At 52.0% G+C, this 23,832-nt stretch overlaps 3 protein-coding genes across 3 annotated transcripts; 2 read left to right on the forward strand and 1 right to left on the reverse strand.

Moving 5' to 3' along the window:
• Positions 1-701: 701 nt before the first annotated feature.
• Positions 702-11,013, forward strand: LOC137487155 (group IIE secretory phospholipase A2-like). Its single transcript, XM_068212774.1, has 7 exons — positions 702-857; positions 1,081-1,187; positions 1,417-1,560; positions 5,644-5,700; positions 9,732-9,879; positions 10,120-10,226; positions 10,785-11,013. The coding sequence occupies exons 1-7, from the start codon at positions 754-756 to the stop codon at positions 10,925-10,927; spliced, it is 810 nt and encodes a 269-aa protein (XP_068068875.1). The 5' UTR covers positions 702-753; the 3' UTR covers positions 10,928-11,013.
• LOC137461733 (basic phospholipase A2 CoaTx-II-like) lies at positions 3,200-7,141 on the forward strand. Its single transcript, XM_068171423.1, has 6 exons — positions 3,200-4,415; positions 4,526-4,632; positions 4,709-5,700; positions 5,862-5,988; positions 6,453-6,559; positions 6,673-7,141. Exons 1-3 carry the CDS (start codon positions 4,210-4,212, stop codon positions 4,831-4,833), a joined length of 438 nt encoding a protein of 145 aa, XP_068027524.1. The 5' UTR covers positions 3,200-4,209; the 3' UTR covers positions 4,834-5,700; positions 5,862-5,988; positions 6,453-6,559; positions 6,673-7,141.
• Positions 11,014-14,360: 3,347 nt separating the features above from the next.
• OTUD3 (OTU deubiquitinase 3) lies at positions 14,361-23,823 on the reverse strand. Its single transcript, XM_068171421.1, has 8 exons — positions 23,618-23,823; positions 21,679-21,827; positions 20,813-20,925; positions 17,231-17,353; positions 16,436-16,561; positions 15,774-15,870; positions 15,347-15,532; positions 14,361-15,015 (listed from the first exon to the last, which is right to left on the reverse strand). The coding sequence occupies exons 1-8, from the start codon at positions 23,785-23,787 to the stop codon at positions 14,846-14,848; spliced, it is 1,134 nt and encodes a 377-aa protein (XP_068027522.1). The 5' UTR covers positions 23,788-23,823; the 3' UTR covers positions 14,361-14,845.
• Positions 23,824-23,832: the final 9 nt, after the last annotated feature.

The following is a 23,832-nucleotide window of genomic DNA, read 5'->3' on the forward strand; positions in this document are numbered from 1 at the left end:
CTGGCTTGTGGTAAGTGTCCTGCTGTCCCTGGCCAGGCCAGAATCCACCTGCAAACCCTGAGTCCTTGTGCACAATTCAGGTCTTTGTTTAAATCTGGCGGTTTCTCTCCAGTGTTTTGTGTAGAACTGCTGCAGTCCTGGAGGGTTGGTGAAGGGGAGGCTTTGGGATGCTGATGTCCATATGTATTTTGGGAAGCCCTGGAGCCCGTTGTCACCTTTCCTTGCCTGTGCCAAGCCCGTGGCTGATCCTGGTGGTGGGAGGTTGCAGTTTGCAGCACGGCAGAGCCAGTCCAGAGGGCAAAATATCTTGTGCCAGACCAAATCCAGAGGCTGTAATAGCCAGACTGAAAAAGTTATCCTCCCTGAGAGAATGGCCCTGGCACAGATTGCCCAGAGAAGCAGTGGCTGTCCCAGTCCTAGAAGTGTCCAAGGCCGGGCTGGACAGGGCTTGGGGCAACCTGGCATAGTGGAAGGTGTCCCTGCCCATGGCAGGAGGTGGAACAAGACAGGCTTTGAGGTTCCTTGCAGCCCTAACCTTTCCATGATTCCATAATTCTGGAGGAGGGGATAAAGCTTCTCGCGGTTCAAAGCCCAGAAGCGCGCGTTTTGGGCAATGTCAGACCAGTGTAACGGCCCTGCCTGGAGCGAGGTGCGGGGGATGCCCGCGGGCCGCCAGCCCTGCCCCGGCAGCAGCCCCTCCTGTGCCCCGCAGAGCTGCTCCCGGCCGGCACCAGCGTCCTGCAGCTGGAGCGGATGGTCAGGGCGGCCACGGGGAGGAGCGCCCTGCTGTCCTACAGCTGGTACGGCTGTTTCTGCGGCATCGGGGGCTCCGGGACCCCCGTGGATGCCACCGACCGGTGAGTACCCAGAGCGGCCCCACCGCCCCCAGCCCCGAAAAGGCCCTCGCTGGCTGCCTCCCAGCGCTGGGGGGAGGGGGTGGGTTAGCACCATTCCCCAGCCAGGTCCCGCTGTTGCCTCGCCCTCTCTTCTTCCTGGACCTTTGAGGCCGGAGCTTGCCCTGCCCTCCAGGTGAGCCGAGGGAGGGTTTGGGGGCCGCGCTTTGACCCGGTGTCCCCGCAGGTGCTGCCAAGCCCACGACTGCTGCTACAGGCGGCTGAGGGAGGGCGGGTGCAGCCCCCTGGTCACCCCGTACAGCTTCACCTCCAGCGAGGGGCACATCACCTGCGGTGAGTACTGACCGGGCAGTGGGCAGCAGTCCCCAGCCCCAGCCGCGGAGCAGGGCACGCACGACAGCATCCCCTGGCTGAATCCAGCCCCGCTCCCGCCCGGCTGCGATAGTCAGATGGGGTGTGGGCAGGCTGGGGACGGCAAGTACCGGCACACGCTCCTCTTTCCCCTTCCCCCGGTGGCTCCGGCCCGGAAAGGCACCGCAGGGCTCCGGGATTCCCCCCGCAGGTAACGAGCAGAGCTGGTGCGAGAGAGAGACCTGCCTGTGTGACACCGCAGTGGCCTCGTGCTTCGCGAGCACCCTGCACTCCTACAACAACTCCTACCGCTTCTACTTCAAGCTCAAATGCCAAGGCAGCAAGCTCCAGTGCTGAGGAGGGCCAATCTGCACACACAGTTCCAGATTTTGGCTGCTTTCCCCCAGCAAGAAAAGCAGGGCTTGGGGGCTCAGTAAAGGCAGAGCCCCTGAGGCTCCCTGTGAGGTGCAGCTCGGGGTGAGAAGGGCACACACACCATGGATGGAGACCCACCAGTTCCTGGAAAGACACGCCAGCTTCCTCTTTTTTGTCCCTTCCTCCTCTCTTGATTTCGTTTCCCAGCACAGATAACAGATACAATAAAAGGGATGCAAACTGCTTCTCCATGGCGTTTTTCTGCTGAGATTGAGGCACTGCAATGGTGGCTGCTGAGTTTGGGGAGCACCTCTGCATCCCTCAGCCACACCATTGGCCTGACACCCTAAAACTTCCATGGTCCCGACAAGGCTGTAATTCCCACATCTATCCCAATGTGGAGCTAGAAGTTTGGGGAACAGAGTGCCCAGAGCAGCTGTGGCTGCCCCTGGATCCCTGGCAGTGCCCAAGGCCAGGCTGGACAGCGCTTGGAGCGCCCTGGGACACTGGAAGGTGTCCCTGCCCATGGCACGGGGGGCACTGGATGAGCTTTAAGGTTCCTTCCAGCCCACACCAATCTGGGATTCTGGGATTCTATGAATTTCTAATTCCTAGCTCCAAAGGCACATCCAAACAGCTTTGTGAGGAACGCTAACAAAACAGTCCCAGGAACACACTAAGAGGCTTCACATCACAGGGATTTTTACGTTGTATATCATTTTTAAGTCAGGGATTTTTAAGTTGCATATCATTTATCATTTCCTCTTGTGCAGAGTCAGGACAACCTGAACCACAGCTCAGCACAGGGAGAAGCTCACAGGACTATCCCCAGTATCTTCTGGGATGTTTGGCTTCTGGCACATGAAGATTTTTACTAGGAATGACACAACTGTTCTTTTATATCTATTTCCTGCTATAAACAATTCCACACAAAGCATTTCATAGAAACACATTTTGTTATGCAAACACACTAAAAGCGGGAAAACAGTGTGAGTACATAAACTGATTGCAAATGATTAATGAGGCAGTAATTAGCCAGAGGAGCATTAATGGGCACATAAGCACAAGGCACATGCCAGCCAGGGAGCATCACTCGTGACACCAGAGACAAAGCGGAGCCGGAATCAGGGCTTGGTTGAAAACTTTGTCAGTGGAGGACAACAAAACACTATTTTTCCAGCACAGAAGACACAGACAAGTCACCTTCCTTAATGTCCCTCCCAAACCTGTCTGAGATTCCATGACTCTTGGAAATAAGGGTTAAAAAATAATCGTCCACAGAGGAAGGAAGATTTCAAAGCCTTGACCACTTACATTAGGCAAGTGCTAATTCAGGAGGGCCACTGATGACTGAATGGTTTCTGCGGGAGGGTGTAATGAGAGGATGGAAAAACCACAAGGAGAGAAATAAAGAGAAGTTGAACTTTCTCACCTCAGAATATTAATTTTGCTTCTCTGTTTTCTCATGGTGAGTGAAGGTGTAATCATCTAGTGTCTGCCCAAGCTCGTGACTCTGGGAACTGCACGTTTAGAGACGCTTTCAGTGTTGCCCATAGGCTTTGCCCAAAGAAGTGATAACTCTCCTTGAACCACTTTGCACCTCCTAAACTCACCCTAAACTTGCTGTGTCCATGCCCAGCCTGAACCAGAGCTGTTCTTTTCCCCCCTGATGTGGCTCCTTGGTGCTGGGAAGGGCAGAGGAGGAGGCATCTCTGACTGAGGAGAGCATGTTTGCCTCCTCCTCAGGCTGAAGTGACGCTGCTTTTCCACCTCATCCTACCCAGCACTCACCCCGTGCGTGGGGTACGGAGCTGGGGTGTCAGGGGATTTCTGGCATTCCTCGGAAGGGGAAGGATGGCACCTTCTCCTTTGCAGGGAAGCCCAGTCAGCGAGATTTGGGTCAAAGGAGACCCAGGCAGATGGGAGCAAGCTTTATAAAGCAAGCACGGCTGGCTGCAGGGCACTGCAAGCCAGCAGGGCTTTCCCAGGTAAGTGGGGATGGAGGATTGCTTTCCTTCTCCCCCTCCTTTCACCAGAAGCTGTGCTGCAAGTGGGGAGCAGGTGCCATGCTGGGAAGCAGGATTGAAGGAGATGCTGCCTGTGATGCCAGCACAGAAGAGCAGCGGGTGCAGCCCTCGAAGGCTGAACATCCCTGCAATTTTTCTCCCTTTCTCCTGATTATGCTTTTTCCCACCTCTCCCCCATCTGATTCCCATCACTTCCCATCCTCATGCTTTGTGCTGAAACAACAGGGGCATCTTTACTCCCATCGTGGCTCCCAGTCCCTGGAGAGAGGGAGAACCTCTGCTCCTGGATGATGAGGAAAGAAAGGAGGTGGTCGCTATAACAGAGAATGGTTTGGTTTCCTCTCCCAGAGCCATCAGAAGGATGAAGTCTCTCCTCAGCCTCTCCGTGCTGTTTGTGTGGGGTAAGCATCCTCTCTCAGTCCCAAGGCTCTCTGTGCAGTTACATCCATTGAAATTAGGACCAGGCTGGTGATTTCTCCACCTCTCCCCATCGCCAGCTCTCCCAGACATGCAAGAACTCTCCTCTGCCAAGCTGGGAACACATTTCCTCTCCATTGCATTATAATTTCTAAGACCCTGGTGCCAGTTTGGGGGCTGGAGGGATGGAGCTGCTGTTGGGGGGGCAGGGAATCACGGTGATCTCCCTGATTTCCCCCCCTCCTGGCTTGTCCCCAGCCCACGGGAGCCTCTTAGAGCTGCACCAGATGATCTCAGAGGTGACAGGGAAAAATGCTCTTCTGTATTACGGCTTCTACGGCTGCTACTGCGGTCTGGGGGGCAAGGGGCAGCCCAAGGATGCCACAGACAGGTGAGAATCCACTTAAAATCCCCCTGCCCTGAGACAGTCTCGAATATTTTTAAATTTGTGGGGAGAGGGGGAGAAAGCTCCATCCCCTAAAGCTTCGATCTCCTGCGCAGGTGCTGCCAGCTGCACGATACTTGCTACGAAAGCCTCCTGAAGTACCACTGCGATGCCAAGACACGCCTCTACTGCTACAGCTGGCACTATGGCAGGCTCTCCTGCAGTCAGTAGGGCCCTGGGAAAGGGGGAGTCATCCCCTCCAAAGCCGGGGCTGACCCTGGGCTCCCCTCGTCCCGCAGGTCAGGGCTCCCGCTGCGCCTTCTTGTCCTGTGAGTGCGACCGCAGCCTGGCGCTGTGCCTGAGGAGAAACGGCAGGAGCTACAAGAAGCTCTACCAGTTCTACCCCAACAAACTGTGCCGATGATGGGAGCCGGGGTGCGGGACCGGAGCCTGCGCGGGTCGGCGCCGGGATCGCCCTTCGCCCCTGCCTGCGCTGACCACACCGGAGCCGCTGTAACCTAAAGCAACGCGGAAATAAACAGTGTTCTCGTTCAACGTCCCCGGTCCTCTGAGAGCTGCTGCTGGGCAGGGAGAGAAATCCCCGTAAATAGTCAACGTCTTCCCAGAACTTCCCAAGAACTCGGTCTCGGGCCCTGCGTCACCCGAGGCTGCAGCCCGCGGGGAGAGGGGGGCTGGCCGGGGGATGGGGGCGTAGCACTCCGTGGCTTTGGCACAGACGAGTCACTTTGGAGCTTCCAGTTGGAGCTCGCGGGCTGGACACGGAGGGCAGGCTCTCCCCGGGAGGACAGACTGACAGCGAGCAAGATCCCTGGTGAGCAACTCCCCTCCTCACTCCGCCGCTGTGGAAAGAAAAATGCGGGGGGACGTTGGGAGGAGGCAGCGGGAGCGGCCCGTGCCCGTAGGAAAAGCGCAATCGCCTCCAAATGGAAACGCAGTGGGAGGCTGCACTGCGCGGGGAGAGGTGCCCTGGCTGCCAAGAGCGGTGGGACGGGAGGTGAGAGATGCTGGAGGGGTGGGACAGGAGGTGGGGGATGCTCAGGTGGTGGGGCAGCTTCTCGGGCAAGAGGCAGCAACGCTGATGTGAGGGGACACAGCCGCTTTCCTTCCTCCAGATTTTGGGGGTTGATCCGATTTCAGAGGAAGCTTCTCACAGCAGCTCCTGTCAAACTGGCCACGCTGCCTGGCTGAGCCTGTGCCCTGTTTCTCCTCCCAGGCCCAGGTCAGAGGAAGATGAAGGTCCTGCTGGTGCTGACGATGCTGTTTGCCTGCAGTAAGTGCATCCCCGACCCACAGACGGGAGCCAGGCTCATCCCCAAACTCCTGTGCACTCCCCAGGGAGACTCCCAGCAAAGCCTCCTTCCCTCCCCAGTTCCCCAGGCCTCATTTCTGCATGTAACTTACAAAAAAATTCACATTTTACGGTCACTCTAGGTGTGTGCACAGCACACGGGAAGCACCCACGCACGTTCACACCGGGACTCGAGGGAAGCACCGTAGGAAACCTGACCGCCCATGGATGCTACAGGGGATGGGGCACCTCGAGGGCTTCAGTGGATCGGTACAGGCAACGCTGCCCCAGAGGGCTAACGCTGGTCCCAGAGGGCTAACGCTGCTCCCGGGGTAACCCCGGGGCCCTGCACCACCCCAGCAACGCCCCCTGAAGCTTTGCAAAATGCAGAGCGGGTGCCTGGCAGCAGCAGGAAGGAACCAGGTTTTCGGGAAGCAAGGAAAGTGATGCAGTGCTCATCCCCAGTTCCACCCCGGAGTCGGTAGGGTGGTGCCAGTGACAACTGCCCGGTCAGAGGAGGGGGACGCTCCTGAAGCCAGGATGCGGGGCAGGGCTTGCGCGGGGAGGCAGCGGCTTGCCGTGGGAACGGGCAGGACAGAGAAGCTTCTGGGTGATCCAGAGCAGGGGGAAGCAGAGCTGGCGGCTCTCCCGCCCGGCTCGCAGAGCCTGTGACAGCCGGGCAGCAGCAGCCGGTGCCACATTCCCGACGAGCCCAGGCTCTCCTCCTCCCGCAGGTGCTGCCTGCTCCGAGCCTGCTGCTATGCCAAGCTGGCAGCGCGGCGGTGCCGCGTGGGACCCGTCCAGCCCCTCTCTGCGCCCCGGGCAGGCATCCCCACCTGCAGTGAGTGCTCGCCCCGGGGCTCGGGATGCCCCTCTCCACACCACCCCCGCTTTCGTGGCGCCCTTTCCCGGGCTGCTCGGGGAAGGTCTCAGGCGCGCTGTCGGTGCCCGCAGGCTCGGGGACGCGCTGCCAGCGAGGCGCCTGCAGGTGCGAGCGGGCGGCGCGGCTGTGCCGGGCTCAGCTCGGCCGGGCTCAGCTCGGCCGGGCTCAGCTCGGCCGCCGCGCCAGGTGCCGGGGACGAGCCGGGCGCTGCTGAAGCCAAAACTCCCTTTGCGAAACCATCTCCGGGCTGATCGGCGAAGGGACGGCGCCGGCAGCGCTTCCCAGCCCTGGCGAGTCTCCTCCTCGGGGCCTTTTGGCTTCGGGGCGAGGACAAGAACCCTCCGGTCAAGTCGCGTCACGGCATGCGAGGAGGGGGAGCAGCGCTGACCCGATGTCCAGCACAGCAAAACAAGGGAGGAGTGGACACCTGCCCCTCGTCCCGATGAGGGCCGAGATGGGAAGCGTCCCCCTCGGCAGCCTCCGCTTCCTGCTTCACAGCAAATTCCCTCCTGTCGCTCCAAAATAAAACCAGAGAGCCCAAAGCACCGGGTCCCAGCGTGCAGTGACTCTGCTGAGCCCAGCGACCACCCCTCACCTCTCCGACAGGTTTCCTGTTGAAGTACTCAGCAAAAATGACACTTGAGAGGTGACACAGCTCACCCTGAACTGCCCCAACTTAGCTCTAAACCTTCAGGCTCTGAAAATGTCCAGTTTTTCTGAGAGATGGAGAAGTGAGGCTGGTGGAGGGGCTGGGGGCAGGCATGATGGCATGGGAGGGCCGGGCTTGGACTTCCATGATCCTTGTGGGTCCCTTCCAGCTCGGTATATTCTGTGATCCCCTAAATCTCTGCTGTGACAGCATGGCCTGGAGCTTGCCTCACACCCAGTGCTGAGCAAAACAGAGTTCTCACCAGAAAAGAATGTTTTGGCCCAATTCTGCAACAACCCTGAGCACATTCCTTAGGAAAAGGCAGCTCAGGCAGCAGCTGCTTCCCCCCACTCAGTATCCCCAGGTTTTGTGCCTTGGGTGTTGACCTCGGCAGGTCTCCGGGCTCCAGACCACCTTAGGGGGGCTCAGCAATGAAATAAAGCCACAGAAAAAGCAACAAAACACTGTTTCACCAGGGGCTGATGCCCAGCTGGAATTCCCACCCTGGAGTGCCCTATAGCTGAAATCAATGGCACCAGGAAATAGCCCTGAAGTCAGCGATGCTTCTGCCAGCTGCCACCTGGGAACCAGGGAATCATCCGTGTGGAACCCTGGGGGAGATGAGGAAGGAGCTCTTCACCCAGCAGCTGATAATTGCAGGGCATAAATCAAGGATCAAATCCTCACCGAGAGGATGGACATCCCAGACAGATTGCAGGCTGGGATAAACTGAATCATACTCTCCCTTTGTAAATTCTGGGTGAATTTTAACCATCCATGAATTTTCCTGCTTGGACATCCAGCTGTACAAATCCACTCATACAAATCCTCCAAATGCTGATGTTTTGACTCAGATGCTGCACCCCCTCGGAGCATTGCAATAAACTGGCTGCAAGAGTTGTGGTTTTCATACCATGAAACAAAATCCACAGCTTCCCAGGAGGCATCTGGCTTGGGGGGGCTTATTTCCCAACTGGAGAAGGGATCCTGCAAACCTGCCACAGGTAGAGGGGCTGGGCTGGAGAGGTTTTCAGTGGAGCTCAGCCAGTTTGATGGACAAGAATATCCCTTTTTCCCCTGTGATAAAACTGATTGTGGACTTGGAAAATCCTGAATTATGGCAAATCCTGGTTTAGCCAATTAACTCAACACCATCCTAGGGGACTATTTAAATTAGCCCAGAGAGCTGATGAGGCAAAGTGCCCATGCCAGAGGGGAGGGGAAGAGATTTTGCTGAGTTCCCTTCGCTCGGCGTCTCTCCGATTCCCACACAAGTTGCATCCTTGTTCCCCGTCTCAGTTTCCCTACCAGCCCTGGGGGGATTTCCTCCCCTGCCTCAGTGCCTGCCCATGCTGGGGTTCCCCAAAAAGCAGCACAGAGCAGCTGCAATCTCTGCCAGAAGATATCTGCTGATTACTCAGTACCACCAATTTAATTGGAGATTCTCCCCGAGCAAACGACACAAGCAGCCTCTTTTCCCCCCACCTTCCATCATACATCACTTGCATTTTTTCTTCCCTGCCACTTGCCTTATTTTGCTTCTAAATAAAGGTGAACCACACACCTCATGCCATGAGGTATTTGAGAGCAAAACACAGTGCCCAGCACATATGGGGAGAGGGATGGAGCACCCCCACATGCAAGGGACATCTGGGCACTGAGAAAGCCCCACTATCAAGAAGACCACCAAACACGGCCTCTGCTCAGCTCTGTCTCCAGCCACAGCTATTCGGGAGACCATGGGATCTTCCTCCACTCCCAAAGCTGCATCTCAGCCACTCTGGTAAGTTGGAAGGGCAGGATACTTTGCACTGGAGGCATTTTCTCCCTGCCCAGGTAAGTCAGGATGGAAACAGTAAGACACAGAGTGGTCTTTTCTAGCCAAGGCATTAAAAAAAAACTGTCATCCAGGAAGAAAGTGGATCACAGAATCACAGACTCCTCAGACAATCTCATTCCACCCCCTGCCATGGGCAAGGACTCATTATGCTAAGTGGTTCCTGTTCTCCCTCAAGTTCTCTCATTTTACTCAGGGAAGCACTGGGAATGCTGAGACACCCAGAGCCGTGCACAGACTCGACCCCAGGCTGCTCCACACATTCAAAACCTCCTGCCAAGACCTCCACCATATAAGGCATCCCATAGCCTCCAGCAGTGCCAGGACACCTGCACAGCAGCGGGACCAGTATGGTGAGGATTGTCAATATTTGCCCACTCTGGGCTCTCCAGAGGAGGGGCCCTGCTGAGGGTGCACAGCCATAAAAGGTGTGACCAGCAGCACCTTGGGCTCACCAAACCCCGGAGCTGCCAGTGCCAGAATGAAGCTCCTCTCGCTGCTCCTCTTCTGTGAGTACCCCCCACCAGCTCCCACCCCAGGAAAGCTCCCAGGCCCTGTCCACAGCCAGCTGGGGATGGTGAAATGCCCATTTGCTGTGGGATGGGAGGTTGCTTTTCCTGGTGCTCTTAATCTTCCTTCTCCAGTGCTAGGACTGGCCCTTGCCAGCTGCAACTTGGCCCAGTTTGCAGTGATGATTAAGCAGAAGACCGGGAAATCGCCGCTGGCTTACAACGGATACGGCTGCTACTGCGGCTGGGGGGGGTCCAAACAGCCCCTGGATGCCACCGACAGGTACGCTGGGACAGGGAGAAGGCAGAGCCCCCAGCCCTCCTCGCCTCCCTGGGTACAGCAAGTGGAATCTTGTTGCTGCTCCTGAGGGTGGAAAGAGCAATGAGAAAATTGTTGCTGGTCCTTAAAGCCTCTGTAGAAGGGGTTCAGCAGCAGCGGCCGACAGCAAAGATGCACGTGGCTGATGTCCTACCGTACTGTCCCAACTGTCCCCTGCCCTGACCTCGGCTCTCGTGCCCCCAGGTGCTGCCATGCCCATGACTGCTGCTACAAGAAATTGGTCGCCTCCGGCTGCAGCCCCAAAACGGCCACCTACAAATACGTGTTCCGAAGAAACCAAATCACCTGCGGTGAGAGCGGGGCGGGGGCAGAGCTCTAAGCAGGGAGGCACAGCCACCCACACTCGGGGAGCTTGACTTCCAACATCCCCTTTAGACCATCCTGGCCTGGAAATCCCACACAGTGAAGTGGGTGGAAACAGAGGGAAAAGTGCCAGGAATAAGGCAATTAATTAAGTATTTGCTGGATTGTGGTGAAGTTTAGAGCTTGGAGGCTCCCCTGAGGAGGGGCCCTGTCCTTCCCAAGAGGCCAAACACCAAGGGTTTGAGATGACCCTCCCATCGTGGATGGGGACCTGGCACAGCTGCCCTGACTCCCCCAGAGCAGACTCATCGTTCCACAGACCAAAGCAAAGCACACGCCAGCGACCCAGGCAAATACCCCCAAACACATCAGAAAGTGAAGTGAATGCTCCCTCCAGGGCCAGGTAGCTCCACGCCCCAGACACGAGACCACCTGAGACACCCCAAACTCAAGAGAGGGCTGCGCACGCTGCGGGGACGCTCCAAAAACACCCCCTGACCCTCGCACCCTTCACCTGCCTCCATTCCCTCCCAATTTTCTTCCAGGAAGCGGGAACTCGTGCCAAAAATGGACCTGTGCGTGCGACAAGAAGGCGGTGGAGTGCTTCCAGAGGGCAGCCAGCTCCTACCGCAAATCCTACAACAACTACCCCAAATCCAAGTGCAAGGGCCGAACACCCTCCTGCTGAACACTCCCGCCAGGCTGGGGCTCCAAACCTGGCAGAAACCATCAGAGCCGGGGGGTTCTGCCTTCCCTGTGGCCAGGCAGGACATGGCACAGCCCCGTGGCGCTGAAAAAGCATCCAGCACCTTTCCCCAAAGCCTTAGCACTATTTTCCCATAGCTGAATAACTCATAAAAATGAGGTAAACCCTGCAAATAAAGATGTGCTTCAAAACTGTGGCCAGTGTTGTGTTTTGGGAATCAGAGGTGGAAGGGGTAGGTAACAGCATGGCAGCTGAGGGCTGATTTTTTGAAGAAAATGTTCCTCCTGCATACATTTTTTCTTTAAAAATGACCAGAAGTCACATTTTAGCAGCCAACCAGTAAATCTTAAGAGCTCCAGAGATTAAAAAAAAAAAAAAAAAAAAAAGAGCCCACAGAAACAGCAAGTGGCTGCTGCACCCCAACCCAAAGCAGGCTCCAAGCCCAGCTTCTCTCCAGGAGCTCAGCAATCCCCAGTCCAGCCCCATGCCACTTCTAATGACTGCTTAAGCAATTAATACTCACTGAAGGCACGGGGGAGCCCAGTGGTGGGGCCTCAGAGGCGTAGGTGGCTCTTTCTTGCAGACAGAGGTCTCCTCAAGCTGCAGCTCCATGCAGCCACCTTGTCCCACACCACAGCTGCACATGAGCCCAAATTAGCCCTAATTACCTCTAACAAGCCAGGGCTGGCTGTACCTTGGGCCTTGATGAAGGCACCTCCAGCTGTAATGCTGTCTCTGGAGACGTGATCAGCCTAAAATAAAGGAGTTTTAAGGGCCATTTATTTGATTTCCACCTCAACATGGAGGTGGAAATCAAATAAATGTCTTGCCTGACTCTGCTAAGTGTTTCATTACAAGCAACACTCTTACCTCCAGTTCCTACAGTAAATGTGGTATCTTTGTAACTCCAAACCACTCATTTCTGCTCATTTTCTACAGGCAATAAGGATTCTAGAAGCTGAGACAGAGCCAATGCTGCCTTCTAAGGCTGATGCTTTCACCCAGGAAGCTCCAAGCAACCACCCCACAGCTCAAAACCAGCACAAGCCATCTTCCTTTTGTCCCACCCTGGATTATGGATCATTCTTCATGCACAATTTCACTCCCTTTCGGCATCTCCCAAAGCTCTGCAGACCACGGGTGACGTGGCAAAGCTGTGAGATAAACCAGAAGGCAGCTCCTAAGTAGGGACAGGAGACATGGAGCAGCATGGGCAGAAAACCCTTCCCATACACAGACATGCTTATGGAGGTCAGCCAGAACCTGCCTAAATGCTTAAAACTTGCAGTTCAACTGAATTCCTGGGAAAATAAGTCCAGGGAAGATGATGGTGGGAGATAGGATGCAGGGAAAGTGGCTTTCTACATCCTCCTGCTGCGTATTTGCCCTTGAGAGGCTCACAGTGACCCTGCTGCAGCAACAGCCAAAACACCCTCATTATTTGTCCTCCAGCTGCTAACAACAAACAGTCATCTCCTCAAAGCCCAGGGGAACATCCAGGGCTTATTGTCCGTCCTTGGCCCGTGGATTACGGAGCACTCAGCTCCACCAAGGAGTAAACACACTCTATGTATGAATCACAGTGTTGTTCTGCTCTGCTTTCTCGCCTCCCTTCCTCCTCCCAGGAAAATCCACCACCTGTTTACAAAGCAAATTCACTGCGTAAACTGAGCTCTGCGAAGAATGTTGCACAAAGATCCCCTAGGAAAAAAAAATATACATTGGGAAGGTGGAAATTTCAACGGGAAAAATGTGAAACAGGCAAAAATCTGTTTTAACATCTTTGGATATGGAATGGCTGTGCAGCCACAAGGCTACACTGGCAAGATAAAGGGAATTTGACTGGTTTGTCAAGACTTATGAGCCCAGCACATTGGGAGTTTATTTTAATCACATTACACTTGGAAATGAAAGCATTTTCAGCCCCAGCTTTTGTTCACGTATCAGAGGCCGTGAGCTGTGGGCCAGTCTCTCCCTCTGCTGTTGGTGCTGCTGTTGCAGACCCCCCCTTTCACCCTGCACATGATGGGGTGAGGTGTGAGTTCCCTCCTCGACCTCCAGACCAACTCCCTTCACAGCTCTCAGGCTCCAGGCAACAATGAATGTCTTATCAGCTCTGGCTCCAGAGGACAAAAACTCAATTAATTAAGATCAAATCTCTTATTCGCAGTGCACAACTGCAATTCCTTATCTCTTCAAAACTGTAGAACACACCTGCCTTTCAGACCAAAACACAGGGCAGGACACAGGTGACACAGTCACCTGCACTGCCTTGCCAAACCTCCTGTCACAACTCATCCCTGAGGATCCCAAGGGTTGAGGATCTCATCCCTCAAACCCCCTGAAGGAACTTGCACTTTCTGCCCACTAAGCTGTGACTCACCTCTCTTTCCCCTACTGTAAAAATGACTGTCTCAGAGAAAAAGGAATTCCTACACCATCAGTTCTTACAGGAGAGCTCCTTTCTTTTTATTCTTCAAGTAACAGCAGCAGACCACACCAAGTACTACCCCAGTTCTTGGCAGTTCAGTAAAAAAGAAAAACCCATGCCGATTTATAAACTTTTAAGCACAGACGAATTTTTCAAATGCAACACTCCTTACTTTTAAAAAAAATCCCTTTCACCTCTGTCCTGGCTGATGAGGTGTCTCCTGTGTGTAAGTGCACATGTGCTTTCTTCAAGCTTGGTGCTTGTTACAAGCCCAAAAACCTGAGTGGAGCTGAAACACTGTGAGCTATAAATCAAAGGCTGAGTCCCACAGTCCTTTCACCTCAATCCAAATTCTCAGTCCTACAGTGGAAAACATCACAGGAGTCAAGCTGTACATCCTACTTGGTGACCTCACTAAAATGGAATTTAAGATTATAAGAAACCTACCCTGGAAAAAAGCTTGATTTATGAAGTGAAATGGGCAGGTTTCCCAGGGATCACTGCTGCATAGGAGATTCTTCTCAGGACTCTTGGTCCTTTGGCTATGCTGATTTCATTTGAAGACTAATACCTATCCAGCTCCTGACTTGGTCTAAAGCCCTAGAGTAGCCCAAAAACTCTGGAACAGGGCAAAGGGGACAAGATTCCAGGTGTCCCAGTAACAACACTCATCAGAAACTTCAAGCCTGTTCCTGTCACATTTTACCAGATTGGAAGAATCAGCTCTGCATTCTCATGAGTCCACTGAGATTATTGTTTTGGGGGGGTTCTTTTGCCCCTACAGCTCTCATCTTAAAGGAGCAAACCCAAACCTCAGCAAGCATGGATGCAGCAATCCCCATCTCCCTCCAAGTATACATCACTTCTGAACCAGCTCAGTGCAGTGCCAGCAGTTCTAGTGAGACTAAAAGTTGTCACTGCATTCCTGCATGGCAACCAAAGGAGGAATGTCATGTTTAGACAGTGCTGGCTGACACACTATGCTTTGGAAAGGATTCTGGGACTCTGTTCCCTTACTTTATTTGAATTTAAATAGAAAAAGATCCACCAGAGATAATCCTGAGTTGAGATTTGTTAAGCTTTCCCTGACAGCAAGGTAAAATAAAGCTCCTCCAGGAATAACCAAATAAAAGAAAAAAAAAAAAGAAAAATAAAACCAAAACCAGGCACATGAAGAAATGTCAAAACTAATCTGACACCGTTGTGTGCAGACAAGGTCCTCACCTTCATCTAATTCCAAGATTATAGACCCAAGTGTCTACTTCCTGTTAAGTTTAAACAACTCTTCTCACAGGTTGATGCACAATCAATGAGCAATTGTCCTCCCCACAAACAAAGGAAGAAGAAGTTCTCTTGCATTTGGAAATCCCAGCAGAGATGGTTTTAAGATAAACACGGGTGCCTGGAAATTCTCCTGGGGGAATTTTGCCTTCATCAGTTTTATTTGCTTTTCTCATCAGAGCACTGAGTCATATGTTTAGGGCTGCCATGGCCTTCACCAGGGTGATGTGGCTGGCTGGGTCTGTCTCTGTCCCGGGGTCTGCACTGTCCCTCTTGGTGGCCAGGACCTTCTGCCGGTGCCTCTCCTCCTGCCGCTTCTTCTTCTCCAGCCGCTGCTGCTCCTTCCTTTGCTTCTTGGCTACCTGAAAGGGAAGGATGAAAACACAAAGTTCAAACCACACGTGCTCTGCTCAGCTGGGGAAAAGTAATAAAAGGGACAAGCAGATACCAAGGCAGCTGCCACAGGACATTTCTAACTATGTATGAGGACTTTATTGCGAGTTGTTTTGGGAAGAGTGCTGCATGTCACCAGGAAATGCTTGTGGCACAGCAGTCACAGCTGCAGCAGTGACAAAATGCAGTGAGCAGAAGCTCTTTTTAACTGAAAGGAGAAAAGAGTTTTTGAGTAAGCAATGCTAAGGCATCCCCCAATCACTGAAGGGTGCTCACGTTGCTGCCAAACCCCTCACACACCTTTGGGTTTCTGCTGGCTCGGTTCTCTTCCCTGGATCCAGCTTGTCCCTTGTTGTTCTCTGCTTCACCTTGATGCAAGCTCTGATTTCCAAAGATTCTTGAACCGGTTCCATTCTCTTCCCACAGTGTCCTGCTGCAGGATTTTTGCTCCCTGCCCAGGGGCTCCTGCTGCTCCTCAGTACCTGCCAACAGCAGAGGTTTTCCTCAGACATGCTCTACCCAGGAGCTGTTGCACTGTCAGCCAATTCTTTTTCCCAGAAGTCCTGGGGTTTTTTGGAAACTGGATTGAAGTTGCCCTCACTAACAACCTTCCTGAGCAGAGAAGGCTGAGGTGGCAGCACACAAACCCCACCTCTCCTGCTCCTGTCCCCAACACCAACATCACAGTCACCTGAAGCCCCAGGTGACAAACTGTGCACTCACCTATTCCTTCCCCTTCCTTCACCTGCAAGATGGCAAATATTGCAGATTCCACGTTGTAGTCCTCCACCTCAAGAATGTGGCTTACTAAATCCATGTCCTGTCCACAAGAGGGGAAGGAGAACACTGAAGAAGTTCAAATCTCTGACCTACACACTCTTAACAACACCTGCACCACTGAGAGGGGGCTGCTGCTTTTATGATCATTCAGTTGGTCTGTGCTTCATTTCTGAAAGGGTGAGGGGGAAAGCCTTAAATTCCTGAAGCTATCAGGAAAAAAAAAGGAATATGCTGCTTTCAGTGTAAGTTTCCCTCTTGGCCCTTTCTGTTCTATGCACCTGCACATTGCCAACAGCCAAGAATCAGAGATTATCCAGTTATCTGGCATCTTCAATACCCCCAAAGGATTTCAGAACTTACAGGATTTGTTTCCAAGTGAATTTTTATGAGAGCCTCAAGAGAAACCTTTCAAAATTATCAGGCATCCACAAAAAAGCTGGTATTTCACCTGAATTTAAGGGCTGATTCTAGGATGAGATGCACCCTGATTGATGGCCATGGTACTCCAATTTGTACTCGGTGAGTGTTTTTTAGAATTATTCCCAGAACTGCTTCCATGTATCAAGGTTTGAACATTAAGCCCAGAAAGGCTCCTCGATACTTACTGAACACCCAGTTGCACTGCACACTTTTTGTACAGCATCTTCCACATCCACGTCAGTCTCATCTTCAGAGTTGCCCTTCTGTGGCTTCATTTCCTCCGCCTTATTCGAATCGTTCTTGCAAAGCATCTGAAGAATTGCAAGCCCAGCAAATCAGACAAGCATGCAATCCATAAAAGTTCGACATCCCAACAATAGTAATTATCATGGCACACTTTTCTCGGGAACATCCCGTGTCAAACCATCTTGGAAACTGTGTAACTTCCAACTGTGTAGCTTCCCACATCTCCTGCACTGCTGAACAAACTCCAGTGTACTACAACATCATGAATCACAATAAATGAGCTTTTAAACGGGATTTTTTTAATACAATACCACACCTCAGCTATGTGCAGAGAACCTCAAGCACAGCACAATTACTTCTCAAAAAAAAAAAATCAAAAAAAGATATGAGGAAGACAACTACATCCAGCTGTTGCATTTCCAGCTCTTTCCTCCCTTCCCTTTGTTTTTCCATTTGAGGTGCATGATTATATCATTTAGATAAGGTTGCTTCCAGACAGCCAACATCACAACATCAGCTTTGAATTAATTTCCAGCCCAGAGGCTCAAATTGTCCTTCACAGCCCCTCCTGAGAGAGCCAGCAGCATGAGCTACAACCTCAGGGCTTTGCTCTCCCAGCACAGCACAGAGACCCATCCCTTCCCTCCATCCCAAATAAGAATGGAAATCAACTGGCAGCATTCCCCAGCTCTGTGTGTCACCCACAGCTGGCTCGTTCCATCATCACAACCGACCTCCATCCGAAGGTAGGCCGGAGCTTCCGAGTCGTCGCTGAGCCTCCTGACGCTGTCGTAGTGCTCCCCGTACCTGTAGGCGATGTGCAGCTCCCGGGCATCGCTCCTGGCCGTGCCCCGGATCTCAACAAAAGAAACAAACTGCAAATGAGCATTTGGAATCGGCTTCAGCGTCCGATTTTTCAGAGTATTCGTTTCTGCAGCGATGGCAAACACCGGGAAGGAAGCAAGTACGTGGTGGCTGGAGCATTTGAAAGAGGAAGAGAAGAAGGTATGAAAGCCAGATGTAAAATACCAGGCAGTTACAGCAGAACAAACAAAACGTGGAATGAAAATATTTTTGTGGAAACTATTTCCGGAACTTTCCACAGGAGCTATCAGTTTTCTGATCATCTTCCCAGAACCAACTTCCGCAAGAGCTCCCAGGGAATGTACCATGTCACTTTACTCTCAAATATGAGCGAAGAGAGGCCATTCAAGTGACAGCAACACTGGAAACAGTCACTCAGAGTAAATTTTGATTTGCAGATGGGACAAGATGCTGTTTTAACAGCATCCCAAGCAGCTGTGTTTTGTTTTTAAAAGAAAGCAAATCCATGAAAACGTATTAACTCCATTCAGGAGTACTGTTAACAACCAAATGTTGCTTTGCTTTGTCAGCACCAAGCTACAGCAATTTCCACAGAAAATTCCTGCTCTGAGTATTATCTGTGCTGATGTGAGAATAGTTCCTACCCTGGTTATCAGTGTCTCAAACTATTAGATAAGAGCTACACAACATTCCAGCTCCTGCCAGGAATGCAGAAAATCCCACTGCACTTGCAGACCAACTTGGCTTGACCTGGCAGCTCAAGTTCACCCGACAGCTCTCCAGACGTCAGCAAGCAAAGGACCAGAACTCCTTGCTTTAGGGCTCCAGAGTTTCCCAACCCTTTTACGTCTGTGGACTGCCTTATCTCAGCTCCCAGACCACACACCAAGCCACCTTTCAGCCATGTCTGTGTGCTGTGCTGCACTAATGACTTCAGGTTTTCCAACAAATAATTCTCCATTCAACTATTTTACACTTGCTCACCGTCAGGTTCCAAGTCAACACTTGGTCGTACTTAACTCCTGCTTTCTAGTCTATTAAATTATTCCACTGCTGAAACTTGGTAAGATTTATTTTAAACATTTCTCCTCTGCCAGAGCTTGAATAAGTATCTAACAAATCCCAAAACTCTTGAGAGACTTGAAAATTAGCCAATTTAGCTCTCAATAGAGAAGCCTCTTTCCACTCTGGAGTGGGCCCAGAGGAGGCCACCTAGCTGATTTAGAGGGATGGAGCACCTCTCCTATGAGGAAAGGCTGGGAGAATTGGGATTGTTCAGCCTGGAGAAGAGAAGGCTCCAGGGTGACCTAATAGTGACCTTCCAGTGCCTGAAGGAGCCAACAGGAAAGACAGAGACTGTGGGCAAGGGCCTGGAGTGCCAGGACAAGAGGGAATAGCTTCCACTGCCAGAGGGCAGGGTTACATGGAATATTGGGAAGGAATCCTTCCCTGGGAGGGTGGGCAGGCCCTGGCACAGGTGCCCAGAGCAGCTGTGGCTGCCCCAGATCCCTGGCAGTGTCCAAGGCCAGGGTGGACAATGGGGCTTGGAGCCACCTGGGACAGTGGAAGGTGTCCCTGCCCATGGCAGGGGTGGCACTGGATGAGCTTTAAGGTCCCTCCCAACCCTAACCAACCTGGGATTCTCTGATTCTATGAATACACTGAAACTGGTAAGTAAATTAGGGCTGTAGATTAAAAAGAGAGGGGGGGAAAAAGCCAGCCTGTTATCCAAAAAGCCAATAAAATAACCTATACATCTCAGCTAACTTGAGTCTACAGTTGAACTCCATGATTTTAAAGGTCTTTTCCAACTTTAAGAATTCTGTAATTTACAGTCACTATCAAAAAAGTTAAGGGGTTCCATGCAGACATGTCCACCTGCAAAGAACTTTTCATGATGTTACAACTACTCACAGTTCTCCTAACTCACACCATTCTCAAGGGCCTGAGACGACCCTTCACAAACAACACTGCTCAGGAAAGACAGAACCTCATCACAAGCTCTGTATTGACACTCTGACACGGTCAGTGAGAGGAGATGAAAGAATCAAGGTTTTCAAAAGGACATCAAAATCTCAGCAAGGAACAACACATGCAAACCACCTCGGTGACCTCCCCTGCAGGTACTTCACCCACCTGTCCCTCTGCCCATGGCTGCCCATAATGACACTTTAAACTTGTTTGAGTTCAGGAATCCACGTGAGGCTGTTTTAAATGTATTTAAGACGTTACTGACAGCTTTCATCTGGTTTTGTATCTTTATTGCCCTGCTTAATCTATATACTTCATTGGTTTTGTCTGTAAATAGAGGCCAGAAACAATCCTGACTTGAATACAGGTTCTCACTTGCTCAATGACCAGGCTGACTGAGCACGGACCCATTCCACTTGCCATGGAAAAACAACAATAAAGAGAAAACGAGGGACCTGATGGATTACTTGTTTCAATGCCCCTCTGTCAGAGGAAACCACACCACACAGTTCTTTCCAGGAGCTGATTAAACACCACTTTAAGGTTTTAAAATTAATTTAAAATTTATTTTAAAACCTTGTTTCTTTCTCTGTCAGAAACCTTGGCATTCCACATCCCATGCAGAATTGATGGAGCTTCACTCCAACACAGTGAAGCTATACCTTCATTTCCACCTTCCGGAATCTTATCGCACAGGTTTCCTTAAGCCTAGCTCAAATTCCAGGGGGCTGTACAGCCCTTCAGAAGGACTCACCAGGCTGGAGAGATGGGCAGGGAAGAACTGCCTGAAGTTCAGCAAGGGCAGATGCAGGTCCTGCCCCGGGGAGGAACAACCCCAAGTACCAGCACAGGCGGGGTGACCTGCTGGAGCATCTCTGCAGAAAGGACCTGGGGGTCCCATGGTCAAAGAGCTGTCCTGGAGCCAGCAGAGTGTCCTGGGGGCCAAGAGGCCCTGGGGTGCACTGGGAGGAGCACTGACAGCAGGTCAGGGAGTGACCCTGCCCCTCTGCCCAGCCCTGGGCTCCTCAGGACAGGAGAACAGGGAGCTCCTGGAGCAGGGCCAGTGAAGGCTGCAGAGACCAGGACGGGCCTGGAGCATCTCTCTGCCCAGAAAAGGCTGAGGAAGCTGGGGCTGGGAGACAGGACCAGATGATCCAGAGTGGTCCCCTCCAACCTGACCCATTCTGGGATTCCTGTCAGAAAACTCAGCTCAAATGCAGTCTGGTCTTCAGGAGACAGAGCATGGCACTGCAGGTCATAGCTTAAAACCCAAGCAAAACACGTTGCTCTGCCCCCACATACCTATCTCTTATGCACTCACTGTTTTCTTTCCTGCCCTCTCCTTCCAGCCAAAATCTAAAGTGTTAAGTGTTCCCCCTCTTCAAGAACCAAGTACAGCTCTGCACCATGCCCAGATCATTGCAGCTACTGCTTTTTTTTTTAATAAATCAGGAATTTTTCACACTATTTATATCCCTCAAGCAAAAATTAAGCAAAAATGTAGAAGCTTTGTGTCTCACCTGCCACAGAGGAGTGTTGAGCTGATGAATAACCACATTCATTTGATTGTTCCTTGCAAAGGCCACGATAGCATCGTTGCCAGCAAAAGTACCAGGCTTGGCCAAATTGTCAACTAAAGGAAAAAACATTCACAAGAGTTGAAACCTAATTTCTGATACTTTCAAAAGCAGTGCAGGGGTAACAGGGAGGGGGTGAGATTTCAACATAAGCCCAAGGAATTCTGGAAGGGAAATCCCACCTGTGAAACTGTGACTGCTGAGGCAAGAATTTGGCTGCAACATGAGGGCTGCAACATTTAAATGACCACAGAAATCTCTTAAAAAGGCACTACACCGTCAGACAAAGCAAGGCCACTGGCTCTGTTAGCTCAGAAGGAGGAGTGCCATGTACTGCATGACCAAACTACTTTCATGCATCATCTCCATGGTACCTGGCACATCAAAGGCTATATTTGTCCCTGGTTTGGATCTTCCCCTTGCTTCCCAGGAGGAAATACTGAGTGCCAAGGAGAAAGAAACCCAAAGAAATCAGCCACTTACCAAAACAGCCAAATACCCACCAGTATTCAAGGAGAACGAGACAATTTTTCATAAGTTCCTTTTGAAAACACCTAATTTTTACTCCTTGCTTTTTTGGTCTCCCTTTTCTCCAAGTTCCTCCTAAATTTTAATAATTTCCGTGACAAATTCAATGCAGATTAAACAGCTCACTTCCCACAGCATCGCAACAGCCATCAATGTAAAGTCCCTGTTTCTAAAAACTAGAGAGGAGCCCTCAGGTAATTCTGGGATGAGGACCTGGTTAGTAAGGAGCTGCTTTAAGGAGACACAAAGACGCCTCCCAGGACGTCCCACGGAGCCCATACCATGTTTGTCAAAGGGCACATCATCCTCCACGAAGGGCTCGAAGTCCCCGCGCTGCCTCAGCATGAACTGCACGGTCTCCTGGCGGTGCCGCAGGTGGTTCCGGGAGTGCCCCTCCAGCTGGTCCCCCAGGGCCCGAAACAAGCAGTTGCTGCGGAGGGAAATGAGGAGTGGTGTGACCGAGGCAGCGCCAGGAACACAGCTGACAGGGAACGGGGCTGTGCTTATTCTGCCCAGTGTAGCAATGCAGAGGAGCGCTCGCTCCCTGTGCCTTGAATGGCTGCTGCTGCTGGAACGGCTGGGTTTGAGTGATCGTGTCACGGTACAACTGCTGGGCCAAACTGTCCTGAAACATACACTTTAAGGGATTTAGAGATTTCAGAGGAGCTAAGATGTTAGTTAGAGATAAGCCTTACTGGAGTTAATTAAAGTAAATCAGTAGGTCTTATAACTGATTGCTTGTCAACACAATGTGTAGTTAGCTGGGTTTATAATGAAGAATATAGAAACTGACAAATAGCTTTTAGGAACATAAGACAGTTGTGGGCCTCCTCTGTTCTGAAACCAATTGAAGACAGGGAATGGGAGTTCTACCAAGGTTCATTTGTCATATTTGCATTGAAAAGGTAGAAAGGTCAGAATGAGGAAGACTTCATTTACTTCCTCATTTTGGGACCCCTCCCCATGAAAGGCACCACCGACCCATTTCAAGGAACAAACTACGCATGCTTAATAGCTTTTGAAATGACTGGCATACGAAGCGAGGAATGGGACATACCAAAATGATGAATGTGTATTTGTATTTTGGGTATTCAATACTTGTATGGATAAAAGGACTCTGTAATCACCTGAGGAGTGCGGTGTGTATTTGGGAGCTATCCCGCACGCTGCCCGGCATCGTAATAAACATACACTTTCTAACTTTAAACTATTAGAGAGTTTTAGTCCGTCACAGTTGGATATTGGTACTAGATCAATATCCGTATTTCTTTAATAAATCAGTCCCACACTGACACCAGACAAGGGACATAAAGTAACGAAAGACAAACAAATGCCCCACTGAGCAACTTCTCAGCAGGAACGTTTACTACATTTTCACCTTCTAGAAAAGAAGGGAGTGAAAGTATTCCCTAAGAATATTTATGGACCTTCCTCCGCTCAGTTCTGCTGGACACTGGAGCCTTGGCCCTGTGAGAATTACGCCCTCAGTTTTCATAAATTTAGAAAGGTTTATTAAACCTTGTAAAAAATACAACAGAAGACTGAATAGAGAAAACGTTATGGCACTGGGTGCAAAGGATTTTCTCCACCATGTGCTCACCCACACAATGGTTTCAGCTTTTAACCCTTTATGCCCTCCCAAAGTTCTGTCTATCGACTCGTTCTTCGTTGCCCAGAGGTGGAGTTTACTTCCTCAAATCTTGATTGGAGGTCAGATGTCACCATAGTGACAAGTCGACCCTCCCAAATATCCCAACCCCGGCTGTCCCTTGATAACAACTCAGAGGGTAAAAAAAAAAAAAATTTTTAACCTATACACATGATATTTGTCTGTTAATTGTGAGAGTCAATCATCGCGTTACTCATCTATCACAGCTCCCTGGGCACCAGGGCTGGGACTGGCCGAGCCGTCAGGCCCTACAGAACCGCAGAGAACATCAGAGATCCCTGAACAGGGGAAATCCTCACCCCTGCGGAGCACAGGGCCCACCTCAGCCGGGAGGGGAAAATCCTCGGCCCCGGGGACACGGGCTCCCCACCCCGGGATCGATGAAAGCCCTCGGCCCCGGGGACACGGGCTCCCCACCCCGGGATCGATGAAAGCCCTCGGCCCCGGGGACACGGGCTCACATCACCCGGGGAGGGGGAAGCCCTCAGCCTTCAGGGCTGGGTGTCCGGAGAATCCCCGGGGTTGCTGGGGACACCGGTCGCGGCGCTCACCCATCTCCCGGCACCTCCCGCAGCTTGAGGCCGAGGGCCCGGAGCTGCCCGGCGAGGCCGCCGCTGTCGCCCGGAGCGGAGCCCGGGGCCGGTCCGGCGGGGGAATGCCGGGGCCGCCGGCCCTTCGTGGCGGCGTTGGGCCGGGCCTTGCCCGCCTGTTTGCGGGACATCCCCGCCGCGGCCTCCGCGCCCGCCGCACCGGGCGCGTCTCACGT

The sequence above is a fragment of the Anomalospiza imberbis genome, chromosome 23 (assembly GCF_031753505.1).
Source record: "Anomalospiza imberbis isolate Cuckoo-Finch-1a 21T00152 chromosome 23, ASM3175350v1, whole genome shotgun sequence".
Lineage (NCBI taxonomy): Eukaryota > Metazoa > Chordata > Aves > Passeriformes > Viduidae > Anomalospiza > Anomalospiza imberbis.

What these genes read in the sequence shown, in the direction of transcription:
- LOC137487155 (XM_068212774.1), top strand. Translation starts at nt 754, where the DNA reads ATGGTCAGGGCGGCCACGGGGAGGAGCGCCCTGCTGTCCTACAGCTGG. An exon ending in CCCGTGGATGCCACCGACCG is followed by an intron (nt 858 to 1,080) that starts GTGAGTACCCAG and finishes GTGTCCCCGCAG; the next exon opens with GTGCTGCCAAGCCCACGACT. An exon ending in GACGATGCTGTTTGCCTGCA is followed by an intron (nt 5,701 to 9,731) that starts GTAAGTGCATCC and finishes TTCCTTCTCCAG; the next exon opens with TGCTAGGACTGGCCCTTGCC.
- LOC137461733 (XM_068171423.1), top strand. Translation starts at nt 4,210, where the DNA reads ATGGAGCTGCTGTTGGGGGGGCAGGGAATCACGGTGATCTCCCTGATT. An exon ending in CCCAAGGATGCCACAGACAG is followed by an intron (nt 4,416 to 4,525) that starts GTGAGAATCCAC and finishes TCTCCTGCGCAG; the next exon opens with GTGCTGCCAGCTGCACGATA. An exon ending in CTATGGCAGGCTCTCCTGCA is followed by an intron (nt 4,633 to 4,708) that starts GTCAGTAGGGCC and finishes CTCGTCCCGCAG; the next exon opens with GTCAGGGCTCCCGCTGCGCC.
- OTUD3 (XM_068171421.1), bottom strand. Translation starts at nt 23,787, where the DNA reads ATGTCCCGCAAACAGGCGGGCAAGGCCCGGCCCAACGCCGCCACGAAG. An exon ending in TCAACACTCCTCTGTGGCAG is followed by an intron (nt 17,354 to 20,812) that starts GTGAGACACAAA and finishes TCTTTTGTTGAG; the next exon opens with ATCCGGGGCACGGCCAGGAG. An exon ending in CAGCAGAAACCCAAAGGTGT is followed by an intron (nt 15,016 to 15,346) that starts GTGAGGGGTTTG and finishes CCTTTCAGGTAG; the next exon opens with CCAAGAAGCAAAGGAAGGAG.